Source organism: Cyanistes caeruleus, chromosome 5 (assembly GCF_971803275.1).
Source record: "Cyanistes caeruleus chromosome 5, bCyaCae1.hap1.1, whole genome shotgun sequence".
NCBI classification, from domain to species: domain Eukaryota; kingdom Metazoa; phylum Chordata; class Aves; order Passeriformes; family Paridae; genus Cyanistes; species Cyanistes caeruleus.
Window position 1 is genome coordinate 32,352,136 of NC_141705.1, and position 14,273 is coordinate 32,366,408.

At 46.3% G+C, this 14,273-nt stretch overlaps 1 protein-coding gene across 2 annotated transcripts in view; it reads right to left on the reverse strand.

The window, feature by feature from the left end:
- The window catches only part of STOX2 (storkhead box 2), a 136,703-nt gene extending 130,608 nt beyond the window's left edge, over positions 1 to 6,095 (reverse strand). For both annotated transcript variants that reach the window (XR_015287594.1, XM_086891621.1), the window contains exon 1: positions 5,708 to 6,095. Coding sequence is in view for 1 of the 2 variants with exons in the window: in XM_086891621.1 (XP_086747747.1) it covers positions 5,708 to 6,080 (373 nt within the window). In the remaining variant the exon portion in view is untranslated. The remainder of the gene's footprint in view (positions 1 to 5,707) is intronic.
- Between the last annotated feature and the right edge of the window lie 8,178 nt (positions 6,096 to 14,273).

Below are 14,273 nucleotides of genomic sequence, written 5' to 3' on the forward strand. Positions count from 1 at the left end.
GGTGATTTAGTGACTGGTCTGGTGGCACATGATGCTGGCAGCCCAGGAGCCCACTTAAGTGCTGGAAATAACACCTGACAAGGGCTTCATTCAGTGCACACCCACAGTGCTGCTCCACAGCAAAGACAAGGGCCCTTTGAGGAAAGGAACGAGGAGCATTTAATTAAAGACCGGACCCTCATGCACAAACAAAGAGATGGAGAGAGTGAGAGATCTCTCTCTTGCTTTGTCAAAACCCCATGGCCAAGGGCTGCTCTCGGCCGCCACGGTTCCCTTACAGCTTTGCTTTTCACACAGAGCATGCACTTAACTTGCAAGGCTGGGTGACTTTTTTGACACTGGAAAAGATGCTTTCCTATACAATGGTGTTCTTTGTGGGGAAGAAGGAGGTGGGGAGACAGTACTAGCTGGCTATTAACCTTATAAATCCTTCCCTTTAGTTGCACAATGAACAGCACAGATCTGTGTATTTGACTTTGCTTTCTCAAGAGAAGCTGCTTTGAGTGAAAAAATGAAATTAAATAGGCCATATCTTTTCTTCCCTTGTGTTCTTTTTACTTTCACAATACGTTCTTGATGACTAGCACTAGCTTTGCAGGCCATGCACAGTTTTCTTTATAGAGCAGAAAGCAATTCTGCTTCTAAGACCTCATTCCCACAACACAAGCACAAACCACATACTGAGAAATCAGGCACTTTATATGCAGTCCATACTCATTTAGCTCTTGTCTCTGTCTCCCCAGCCTCTGAAAGCTGCTTTTACAAATTAAATTAAAGGCCCAACCCAACACTTGTGAGCAGTGAAGTTCTTTACTCAGAGTTGAGAGAAAATTCATAAGCACTTCAGCCTGGCCATAAGCTTAAGTTTACCCTTTCTGTTTCAGGCTGCAATAACCACCTCACAGATAAAAAAAGTGCTCAGTGAATCTCTATCTGGCTCTAGGATGGAGTGGTAGAGAAGGAGAAAAAAAAAATTTTAGTTTAAATCCACTGAATTTCCCATGGTAATACGACAGGGCATACAAAAGGTGTAGTTGAGTGTGTGCTAAAGTCATTGGAGGTTTTATTACTATGAAACCTAATGCTCCCTCACTGAAGAGAAATTTTCATTCTATAAAGAGATAATTGGGAGGAAAGAAAGGAATTCATGATTTGTAAGTGTCTATAGATGAATAACGTTTAATGTCCAACAGTCTACACTTCACCATAATCATCCACTAATGACTGCAAAACTTATTGTGAAAACTGCCGAACCTAAACTGGTGGGGTGTTAATTTAATTTTTTGGTGGCATGAGAGGATATGGCAGAGAGAGAAAAGAAAGGGAGCACTTAGCTCCAACTCCCAGCGTGGCAAAAAAAGTTTCCCCCCTATGCTTGGCCAAGCAGGAACAATGCACAACAGCCCAGCCCTGCCGACTTTACTGAATTATAACTCCTGCTAGTTAGTTTAATTATTGCACATACATTTCTTAAAAACCCCATCTGAACACTGGCTTCTAATTGGAGAAATTGCTCTGGGCATGGCCAAAGGGCAATTAGAAAGTTTGGTCACTTCTTTTCAAGCAACAAAAGGATATGGCCCTTCTGCAAAGTGTATGAAAACCTCTCAAAGATGCCTATTGTCCGTGACACAGAAATCAAGAGCAAGAGATACGGAAGGAAGTCTTATCTGGGAACACAAAAGGCAATGAAGACATGAAAATGAGGTGGAACATCCTGCTCTGACAGCACATAGCACAGAAGAGCTGAAAGGTTTAAAAAAAAAAAAAATCAGCTTCCAGGATGACAAATATTAGTGAGTGCAAATAAAAGGTGTGTCAAAAAAAGAAATCTTATTAAAATACTAACGCTCATTAAAGACTTAAGTTGCAAAAGTCTTGCAAAGTTACAAGAGAGCTTCCGAAGACAATGAATTTCATCACTGGACCTATAGATTTGCATAAGGCTTCCTTGACCCCCTAAATCAAGCAAGTGCTTGTTTGGGAATTCTGTTTATTCAGAGACTACTTGTGTTTCCCAAAGTTTCCCATCTGCCAGCTTAAAAACCTTGATACACCCAACAATTTCCTAATATCCGAATAACTTTGATCACCGCAAAACTGGTCACTGAGCAAGCTTTTATGGCGTAACCGCTCAGTTTAAGAAAACTGCCAGAGGAGTAAGTTTAAAAGTCACACATGAATCACTTCATCCCCCATACCCTCCAGCTCTAAGATGTCAGTGCTATAAGCAAATTTCTCATGTGCTTCATATTCCTGCTGCATTTAATTCTAAAGTCTAATTTAATAATTCAAATATTCAGACACTGGAATCTCATGTGGATTTTAACTCATTCCCTTTGTGGCTCAGGTACACCTGCACTGAGCACAATAGGACCATCCAGCCCTGTTCACTACAGATTATACTTTCATGAACTTTTCATTATCAAGTCAGGATGACTTAAAGGTGGGAAGACTACTCAGCAGTGAGTCTCTCCTTGTTCACATTTTACAATTCCAGCAGCAGAAAACATGCTATGCACACTAGAGATACAGTATTACTTCCTCCTCACCAGCTATTTTTTCCTCCAGTTATTATCTCCAGGGCCACCATAACCCACCAGAGCCAAGGCTCTGAACCACAGTGAAAAAGAAACACCAGCAACATCAGCAGAGGTTTGAAAGTTGGGCTGCAGTTGTGATTTCTGCCTCATGTTAGCATTTACCATAGGGGAAGGGAAGTGTTGTCCAAGGCTCTCTACGACCTGTGCATGGAGGTTGTGCAGCTGAGGACACTTTTCTGTCCCTTGCCCCATGCTAGACAGCAGCAGGAGGTTGGGATGCTCCCCTCACACCACCGTGGGGCAGGTAGCTGGTCGTCCAGCTACTCCATCCCAGCTGGACTCCAGCGGCAGGTGAGGCAGAAATCTATCCCCATCTGTCTGCAAAAAAACAGCCAGCTGAGAAGTGAGACAAGAACCAACCCAACAACTTATCATAGCATTGTCCAGATATTCCCATGGCCCTGGGGTGCAGAGAAAGACACCCCTGATCAGTCCCCCCCCATGCACACCCTGCAACTGCCCAGGCATGGCAACCCCTATTCCCACCGCAGCATGGGAACTACCAGCTGGACCAGAGCAAGAGAAACAACATCACCTTCATCAAAAACACTATGCCACTTTTCCCCCTTGACCCTACCAGTTATTTATTAACAGGAGTAAAATATTACTATTCTGCAACTCCCAGCAGGCAGGTTTTCCTATCAGCCTAAGATACCAACCACATTTTTTAAAGCTGAAAAGCATTGGGACTTCTTCTTTTTGTCGGTGTGTTATTTGCTGCTTTAATGAAACAAAGTAGATAATAAAGTGTGAGAGAGTTCCTCAGTAAGTCACAGCCATTTACACATTAGGTACCTAATTATGTTGAAAATACAATGACATGCATTTAAGCAGATGCTCATGCCCACAGGCCAAGCCCATTATTTTCACAATTCTTTAACTTTACTGCAAGTGCAGGTTGAATCTACTTAGATACAAGACCTGAATTATCAATCTGGGAGTGGAAAAAAAAACAGTGGAAAAAAATAAAAGTCAATCAGTTCTTCCCATCATATTTAGCACAGCTAAACAAGGCAAGACTCCAACAGGTCCCTGCTCTTCTTTCATAGCCTTTAATCAAATGCTGAAAGGCATTTGTTATTTTTAAAGCCAAATAAAAAACTCTGGCTCCAGTCTTTTGTAAATCTGCAGCAAAGATAACCCCCCAAAGGAATGCATATTATTTGCACACCAGTGAGCTTACTTATTAACGTGAACTTCTAGCAAAAGTTTTGTTTCCATATTTTAAGATAGGCTACAAAGACTTGTTTACATTCCTTGGATGGCTTTAGTAAAGTCAAGGTCAGAATGCACCTTTCTACAGCCCTCCTGGGCAGCAGGCTGAGGAATGTCACCCAATGAGCAAGGTCCAGGGACACCCCCAAAATTAAATACTGACGCTGATACTCCATCAGGTGACAGGGCCTATTCAAAAGCTCTTCATCCTCCATCCAGCTGCAGCCAAAAAGCCCAGGTGAGCTAGGCTGAGCAGCCAGCACTAACCACTGCTCAACTTCTTCCCTTCTCCAAATAGTGGTGGACCACACAAAACTTTTCTATCACCAGAAGAGGATTAACCACCTGCTCTGCAACACTGTCTTGTCACCTGAGGTTCAGAGGAAAATTCATTATTCTGTGGAAAAAAAGGTCCATCAGTTCATTTTTAACAGGGCAACTTGTCCTGACCTTCCCTCTAAGCACAGAAAAAATGGTAATATTCAAGTAAGTCTGATAGGGAAACAGTGAGTGACAGACAAGTGTCTGACAACTCTGCAAGAGACAAGACCGCTAATAACTAGAAACTATAAGAGTCTGCATTGCTTGTTCTAAAGGACAAAGGTAACTAAAAACATTCAAAAGCCAGATTAAAAACAGGAAACTCAGAAACCTCGAATATTCATGTTCCATACTTTCCAGGAACCTTACTCAGCTGTTTTTTTAAAAAAAAATAAATGCATGGAAGCATCCTGTTTCAAGGTCTGAAACTCCCAGCACAGAGAGAGAGCATCTCTGGCTTTGTGACCTGCTCATGGTGCCTGCTGCATAGGACATGGCTGATATAAATTGTACACAAGGAAAAGACAGTTTGCCTCACCATCATTACAGCAACCACGGCAAGTAATTAAGCCAGCAATAAAGAAAATTCTCACAATTTTCCTTTACTCTACAAGAGAAGCTGCATGTTTCAAGCTGTGATGAATGTTGAGTTGCCTTAAATCCTAAGAAAAATTTCTTCTCTGTTGTCCTTCACAGCTCTCCAGAATACCCACCAATATACCAATGTACCAGTATAGCCACAGCTTTGTATCTGAGGGTTTGGGGTGGTAGGGTGGTGGTGGAGGGTTGGATTGGTTTTTGGCCATGTTTGTTGGGTTCTTTTCATGTCAAAACAAGTGCTGAAACATTTTTGCTCTCCATGCTAGGATTTTTTAGTTTCCTAGAAAAAATTCAGGATGAGGTGCGCTTTGTCCTAGGCCACTGCGCACTGATGGACTCCCTTAGGGAATCACACTGTAACTTGAAACTTCAGCCCACCTTGGCATAACAGACTTGCCGTTCACAGCTCCAAAAGCCACCTGCCTTGCACTGCAAAAAAACCGCATGTTACTCATCTCCTACTACTCCTTCTCCCTGTGAAAGACACCTTCACAGCAACGCTGTGATACAAGTTTGATCTAGCACGCAGAGCCGCTTATAAAGTAAAATACTGTTTTTAGCACACCTGGTAATACTAAACAGAACTTTTAACTCCCGAGCCAAGCAGCCTCCGGAGCATGCTGCAGGCGGAGCCGGCCCGAAGGAGACCGGCGGGCATTTCATGCTGCAGGGGGTATATTCCAACTCTTCCAGTTTATGTTTTTACCCTCGCCCGCTGAAGGGAACCGGAGAACACACCTCTCCAACAGACCGTGCAGCCGCGACCGGCAGCTCTTCCGGAGAACACCACTTGGCCGCATCCCCGTAATGCCACCGCTCCCATCCCGCCTCAGCCCTTTCGCGAACAGCCACTTTTGGGAGCTGAAACCCCGCGGCGGGGAGGGCCCCCCTTTCCGCCCCCGCTGCCTCCGGGCAGCTGCGGCGGCTGCCCCGGGGCAGCTCCGCGGGCCCGGCCCGGCGGCACCTACCCAGGCACTTGATGTGGAAGCCGCTCGGGGGCTTGAGGGAGCGGCGCGCCCAGCCCTGCCGCAGCACCTCCAGGTGCTCCTCCTTGCCCTGCACCAGCAGCACCTGCTCGTCGATCCAGCCCAGGAAGAAGGTCTCGGCCACCGCCGCCGTGGCCCGCCGGTCCCAGAAGTGCTGCATGTTCTCCCGCTTGAAGTCCGCGAAGATCTCGTAGCCGATGCGGTGGCGGCCCAGCTCCGCCGCCGGCCCCGCACAGGCACCGGCCCCGGCACCGCCGGCACCGTCGCCTCCCGGCCGCCCCCCGGCCGCGGCGTCCAGGACGATGGCCAGGGAGTGCGGGGCGATCTGCAGGCACCTCTCCGCCCTGCGCGGCATGGCCGCTCACCGCCCGCCGCCGGGCACGGGCACGGACACGGGCACGGACACGGACACGGGCACGGGCACGGGCACGGACACGGACATACCTCCCCACGGCCGCGCTGCCTCCCGCGGCCGGCTGTCCGCGCTCCGCGCCGCTCCGCCCCGCCGCGGCCCGGCCCGGCCCGCTCCGCCCCCGGCACACCCCCGGCCCGCTCCGGCCCGCTCCGGCCCCGGCACACCCCCGGCCCGCTCCGGCCCGCTCCGGCCCGCTCCGCCCCCGGCACACCCCCGGCCCGGTCCGGCCCGCTCCGGCCCCAGCACACCCCCGGTCCGGCCCGGCCCGCTCCGCCCCCGGCACACCCCCGGCCCGGTCCGGCGCCGCTGTCTCCCGGCAGGGAAGTCCGCACGCCCGGCTCCCCACCTCACACTTCCCTGTCCCAGCACGGGAGCATCGTCCCTAGAAAGGAAATGAGCGTGGTCACTGTCCCGCACGGTGGTTTAGGCTTCCCGGCACCACTCCCCGTCCCCACCTTCGGGAGACCCTCACCCCTCCCCTCCACGAGTGAAGCGTTCCCCAGCCACGTACAGATTATCCCAGCAAGTTTTATAATTCCTTATGGTTTTGTTTCTTCCAATGTCCAAACGCCTCTCTGCACTCGCTGTAATTCTGAGTTACTTTTTGTCTTAGTCGTACTGTAATGTGGAGCAAGTGTAAGGCTCATTCCTAACTTCTGTAGCTTTTTTTCCAGCAATATAATATTTTGCCTCCTCTGTGTTCTGGATCACCAGCTGCCCGTGAGGCTCAAGGGAGGGCTCAGCAAAATTGAGCAAGGTGCAAGCAGAACGGGAGGGGTCCTTTCTGTCAGTGCAAGGCTGGCAGCCGGGTGTGCATCAAGGTGGTAGGTGGCTGCTGAGCTGCAGGTGCTGGCAGCAAGGTGCTGGCCATGCTTGTGAGAAGCCAGATTTAGGAATTTCACTCCTATCTTCTATATGAACCCTCAAACCCACAGCAAAAATTAGTCTCAATTCGGAAATTAGGGCTTGAGGAATGGTCTGTACCATTGGTCTGTTGGACACCTTGGTGGTGTGTGAACTATAGGTGGTCTCAGCAGCAGCTCTCACCTTGCCCCAGGGAGCAGGGCACTATGGCACTTGGGCCACAGGCAGTGAACCATGAGAATGTAGCAGAAAGACAAATGACACAAAGAAAACCACTGTAGAGAAGCAGGGCCAAGAGTGGAGGCAGAACAGAGATGAGTGAGAGGAGGGAGCAGGCAGCAGCTGCTCTGCCAGGCAGCAGTATGAGAGCTGCAACATTCCATGCTGTGCACAAACAACAATGTTCTACCTGTTGCTTCTGAGATCATTCACATAAACGTCTCTTGACATATCTGTCCCCCTTAAACTATCACCCATTTGTTTCTAATCTTACTCAAATCCTGTGCCACTTTCCAGATAGTTTCATCCAATTGCTTCTCTGGGTTACATTCAGTGCTGTCACTGTACTGTGGAAGGTCAAATTTACCAGTATCCCAAAGAGTTTTACAAGGAAAAAGCAAGTTGTATGAAACACATGTTTCCAAAGGGGAAATCAGAGGTTAAATAAATTTTCCAGAAGCACTGTGAGTCGTTTTGGGCCAGGAGCAGAGAGTGTTAATACACAGTTTGAAAGTCTCTATCCCTTCCCAAGTCTCCAGCAGAGCAAGATCTCAAGAGACCCCTCACCACAGCCAGGAATAGTTTTAATGTTGCTGCTGTCAGGATTTCAAAGGAGCTCTTTTATTAAGCTTTGCAAGAGGACACCCCTGGCACCCTCAATGTCCTCCAAAATGCTTCCCAAAGTTCAACTAAGCCACTGGTTGTCTGTTGAAAGACCTAGTCTTAGTGTGTTGAAACTACTGTCATGATCTTGTCATATTCATGTTATTCTTACCTTGTGCCTTCCTCCTCTGCATTATATCAGCCTTTTATCTTGCCCATCATACTTGCATTTCAGTTCTCTGGGCAGGGCTCACCTTTGTGTTGCTTTTATGTGGAGCACATCACATTGACATCTCAACTGCTGAGCAGAGTCACCAGGTAACTTCAGGGCTCGGATGAGTTTTCATTTTTATTCCTAACTACAGAACAAAAGAGCCAAATTAAGCCTTTTGACTGTTTTTAAGTTTTTGCACCAGATACATCCTGAACAGTTAGATGTGGAGTCCCACACTTTGCCTACATCCCTCAAATCCCAAGTGCTGGCCAAATCTGTGATCCTTCTGCTGCCCCTGACACAAACGCATGTTCAGTGTCGCATGCCTGTCAGCCTTTGGTCATGGCATCAGTGTAGCTCTCTCCAGTATCTCTTTTTCCCTTCAGTAGTGACTTCTGAAGCAATTGGTGTGGCAAAACGTGCCATACAGTCATTTTTCTCCTCCTTGCAATAGTGTTTGTGGGCCTCTACCTGCCCCTGGCTCATTCTCCTATAAAGGCTTGTCCCCAACCTGTTATTCCTCTCCCACCCTGCTTTCAACACCTTTGCCCTCACACCACTTCAGGCCTCTGTGCTCACAGGCTTCACCTCCTCCCTCCCTCCCTCCCTCCCTCCCTCCCTCCCTCCCTCCCTCCCTCCCTCCCTCCCTCCCTCCCTCCCTCCCTCCCTCCCTCCCTCCCTCCCTCCCTCCCTCCCTCCCTCCCTCCCTCCCTCTCCTTTTCAGCTTGCTGCCCCTCTCCGCAGCTTGCACACATGTAGTGTCACACACTTGTGATGACAAGGCAATGAAAGAGGGCATGCAGTAATTTGTCCAGCACCTGTCAGAGGAAACTGGGGCACAAACCAAAATACACTGTGTGCCAGGGGTTAGGCACTGTCCCCACAGAAGCCAGTGCCAGGATTGCCTAAGAAAGATCTTGAGGGTCTGGTTAAGAAACTCACAGGCCAGGGGATAGGCTGTGGACAACAAATATGTAACTGAGTAAACTGTTCATCATTCATTACTTCCCTTTTTTTCCATCTCTTTATTGAGTCAAACATTTTTTATCTTCAGAATTTGGGGTGTTTGGTTTATTTTTGTTTGTTTACATTTTTTGACTTGTGGGTTTGGTGTTGAGTAGTATCTCTTTAGTTTTCATTCTGTCACTTCAAGGGACTTGTTCCAAGATATCAACATCTACGGCCAGACTAAAGCCCATCTGGTATTTCCCAGTAGAAATACAAGTGAGAAGACAGCCTACAATCTTCTTATGGCCAAATTATGAAAGCAGGTGAAGAGGAACTCCTAAGTGTCTCTGAAGTGTTTGGAAAGGCAGAAGTTTACGTTGCCAGCAGGAGGAAATCCCTGAAGATTTAGACATGTCTCTTTGAAATGCATCAGTGGTGCAGGAGGTCTGCAGCAAATGGTGTTGTTCATTCTGGATGGGAGCAGAAAGCCAAACAAGCCTGACAGAGCTGTGTTCTCTGGCTGTCTGTACTGACCCATAGCTCAGGAGTGGCATCTCTGTCTGCTGCAAACGTTGCCTCACTAAAAACTTCCTGGGAAAAAGGTATTCCCCCAGAATTCATCCAAAGCCACAGAATGGAAAATCAAGGCTGAGGAGGAATATATAGTGATTGTGCATCATTGAATTGTACATAATAAGGCAAGTTTCAGAATTTCACAGCCTACCCAGAAAGTCAGCAAGTGATCTGCTTCAGACACAGTACTCAGGTAGTATGTTAGTAAGTGCCTTCCAGAAGAGGTTTTGAAAGACTATTTCCTATTAGGAAAATATTTTTTAAGTCTCTCTAGTCATTTTATACTAGTAGAAATGATTCCTTCCCTCCAACTGTCCATCCAGTGTTACCACCTGTTAAGACAATCCTGGATACTTCCCAGCCCAGTTGTCTCTCATGGGAAGAAGATTCTCTTATCATTATGTGGGTTTTCAGGTGGTGGTAGAAGCATGTTTGGCACAAAACCATGAGCTACAGGATGTTCTTTTAGGAAATTTCTGACAGGATATTTTTTTAAACATGTATACTGGTGGTGCAGTTGCACAGCTCAGTGCAACTGCGTTGTCAGAAACGGCACTGACTGCAGCTTTAATGAGACCAGAGCATGGAGACCTCAATAATAAATTTTGAGAAGAGTTATGCCCTCCTCCTGCCCCATTCAAGAGTTACATGAGCCTGGCTAGACTTTCCTGGACATGGAGTCAATGTCAGCGGGCTCTGCCTTTGCTGCTGCAGGTGCACAGGGAAGGGCCAGGAGCAGATGTGTTAGTAACACACAGGCTGGATGCTGCTCTTCTTGTCATACTGTGAGAAAAGCCAGGAGCAATCTTAGAAGAGTAAATCCTCTAAAACAGCAGGTCATGAACAGTGGTGGGAACTTGCACCTAAGGAAAGCAAAATGGTGGAAGGGGCATATTAATAGTTGTTCCTTAAAACTCTTCCCAGAAATGTGACATCCTTTGTAGGTAAATATCACTCTACATTCACCTAGTTTGCATCACATGATGATACTTACTTGCCACCAAGAACTCCTGAAACACTATATTGTTTAGCTTCGCCTTTTTGTTATGGTAACCAGTTTTTGCAATTCAGGGATAATAATACTTCTCAGATTCATGAAGTCCTTTGAGGCCTGCTATTAAAAATCAGCACTGTCTCTGCTCTGGTAGAAGCCAAGTACTTCTGTGCTCAGTCCTGTCCTGCCATCCTCCATCAAGAAGCCCTGCTCAGAAATCCTTGCTCAGACAGTGTTCCCAGTGAAGTCAATGGGAGTTTCCTGCATGAAGAGTGATGAGCTAGGTCCAAACTAAACACCCAACTAATAAACAGAGCAGGAAATAGCTGACTGCATAATTTTTAAGCTCTGTGCTTTTACCTGACTCAGACACGCTGGCATCAAGAAGGATCCTGGGGGCAGGATGCGACCCAAGGGAGGAGAGGAGATCCCAGGTTATGGGCAGGTGTGTCTATCTTCCTCTTCAGGAAAATCTTTGGCAACAGTATTAAACATTTGCAGCTAGGTGAGTGCTGCTTGGATAGGTGAGCTGGTAGGTAGACTATTATCTATTGTCTGCTTAACAATAGCCTACACATACTGGGGAAGTTACAACTGGCTAGAAGGAAAATCACCTCCCAGCAGCCACCGAAAACAAGTTCCCACTTTACTCACAGAATATGCGCAATACAGGGTACAGGTTTCTCACATTGAAACTCAGGTGCCTATGTTTAGACGTGTAAATAACACAGCACTAAAACACCTGGTTTGGAAAGCCCTTTAATTTTATTTATGTATGAATTTGCAAAGAGGGAAACAAGACTTATAGATGCTTTTGAATAAAAAAAAAAAAAATGGTGTACAGCTGACAACAGCAGTGTGGGTTAAAGGGGCCAGAACAGATTTTCTGCATGGGAAATTCATAATTGTAAAATAATAGAGGCAAGAGAAGGGTATATTTATATCTTGACTTTCCAAATTTTTTTTCTAGTGATGTTTTTATGTGCCTTCCCACCTATATTTGTCTCTTCCCTGCTATAGTATTGATGATTGCTTTTGGCCAGATTACAGCCAGACACTAAGGTGGGGGCTTAGAATATATATTTGACCAAGACTGGATTTATTTCAAACTCTGAAATTGTACTCTACTGAAGCCATAAAGGTTTCAATACTTGAAGGAAACATACAATTTTAATTGTGGAAATGGCACACCAGTTTGCCTTCAAAAATATCTGCTTGTCACATTGCCTTGCAAGAACTACTGAAAACACATTGAGGCAGCTCAGGCACTGATGTGCAAAAAGAACTAGGGTTTGTTTTTATGATTCCCCTACCAGTAATGGAAAGAGCTTGTGAATGAAATGGCCATTAATTTTCATGAGTGCTTTGGAAGAAAGGGCAATAAAATCTATTTCTCCACCATTTTTCATATTTCCCTTTACAGCCTGCAGCCTGAGCCAGCCTAGAAAAGGCATGTGGTTGATCCCTGGCAGATCTCATATTGCCAGATTAATGATGCCAAAGTCAGACCAAGGAGATCAGAAGTTCTTCCCCCGCCTTAGCATTTTAATCTGAATTTTCTCTGCTTTGAATAGGTTTACTCCTACAGTCCCTTCTCATGTAGTACAAGGCAAGTCCTGTAGGTGCTGGGGGTAGTGCAAAACTGCACTCAGAACAAAATTCCAGTGAGATACCTGTACCCCTAAGCGTATGCAAATGTAAATGCATACATAGGCAAAGTGAGATAAAGGGAAATCCTTGTTCATGTAACATGCACAGCCAAGAGCTCCAACCTGTACTGGCTCAGTTTTCCTGTAGGGACCCCATTAGACTGTGAGCCAAAATGAGCAAATGATGACCTGTGACTCCACACTTTCATTTGTGAAGTACATTTTGTGCCTAAGCAAGAAAGCCAGGTAGGCAGAGCTGACCACTTCTAAATGTACAATTAAATTAACTCTTCTACTTTTCAGAAGAATTAAATCAGGAGCTGCTATTACAATGCTCACCTGGGTTAAAAAAAAAAAAATTAAAACAGGATTCTGCACCACAAGGCTCTCTGCAGACAGGCTGATCAGTACACAGGGTGAGAGAACCAGAGCTGGACATGGCTTTGTAAGCAGCGTTTGCTTTCCTCTGGTGACAGAGCTGTGGGTGACAAGTAGACATGGGTCTGAGCTGAAGAGCTGACATGAGCTTGAAAAGGGTAGGAATACCATGTCTCTAACTCATGACCAAGTTCAGAAAATGTGACCCTGGCTTACAGCCTCCCTCTGGGCATCCCTAAACCAAAGGCTTGTCTTTCCCACCCACAGAGCTTTGCAGGAAGAGGGTTTCTACAATCAAGCATAGGAAAATGCCTGTGGGAAGCAGAACTAACCCCTACCACTGTCTTTGCAGGTAGGGGAACGCTGGAGGCAGCAAAGAATGTTGGATAACATGCCCACCTTGGGTTTTGATTCTCCGCTCTTCTTGCTGCTTCTCCAGCCACTACCAGCCCACCAGCTCATCTCTGTCTTTTCTCGATCAGAATACCAATTTTTGATGTTTCTTCACTTGATACAGATGCCTCTAGGAAGGGACAAAGTATCCCTGAGAAATAAATTACCATCATGGTTTTTTATTTTCTCTCTTCTTCCTTCACAGAAATTTCTTTTAAATTTTTCTCAATTCAACACCGGTCTGTCTTTTCACTTCAGGCCTTAAGCTGCTTGCCCTTGATGAAGTTCAGTCAAAGCCATGCTTGTTTTAAAAATATGAGAGTAACAGGCACCTTACATTTGCCTACAATAAACAACTATTACTTTTAAAAACAAACCAATACCTGTTACACCATGCTGTGAAACATTCCCTCTTGCTCTTTTAACTGGTGAAGGTTGGTGGAATAGTGCAGCAAATGTTCATGTGCGTAGGGAGAGAGGTAACAGACTCCTTCTCCAACAGGACCTGCCACAGCTCTTCCTGGTTTTGTGGCCACAGGACTGGTTTTGTGCCTGTCAGGTGAGTGCCAAGAACTGGCACACTTTCAGGTTATGGTGTTGGCCAGCCATCAGCTAGGTGCTTCACTCCTCCATCATTTAATTTCACTGAGAGCAAAGAGACAAATATGAATGCTGATGGGCTAGATGCTCGCCTTCAGGTCCCCTTCGGCAACAAGGAATTGGTGAAAAGGGGGGTGGGGTGGATGTAAGAGAATTTATTCCTGGTTTAATAGCCCTTCATTAGAGCTAAACCTTCTGCATAAAGAGCAATTTGGCTCCCATCTCCTGAACATTGCTCCCTTGTATTAGACCTTCTATAATAGCTGTAATTACAGTTGCGAGCTCTGTTTTTATTTTATGGGAGCTGAGGTAAACCTGCCCAATGTCCCAAGTGTTGATCCTCAAGTACAGCCTGTACATGTCTGTGAGGCAGTGTCTCCATGCAGCGGGATCTAGTGGGTGAGTCACAGCAAAGACCTGCCAGTTTCCTCACTAGCCCTGCCTGCTCTCAGGACTGGTCTCTCTTGCAGGTAATTTTAAGCAGCCACCGTGCTACTTTCCTGCCTCTTCTCTTTGCTTTGGCTTGTCAGGATTAGACAGTTTAACCAATGACCCCAGTTGTCATCAATCTCAATGTTGAGTGCACCAAGATACAGGCACTTCTCTGTGAAGACAGGCATTTATGAACTATTTGTGAAACCATTTTAGCTAAAGAAGACAGACAGCTCTATTTTCTGCCTAATATTGTCTGACAGGTG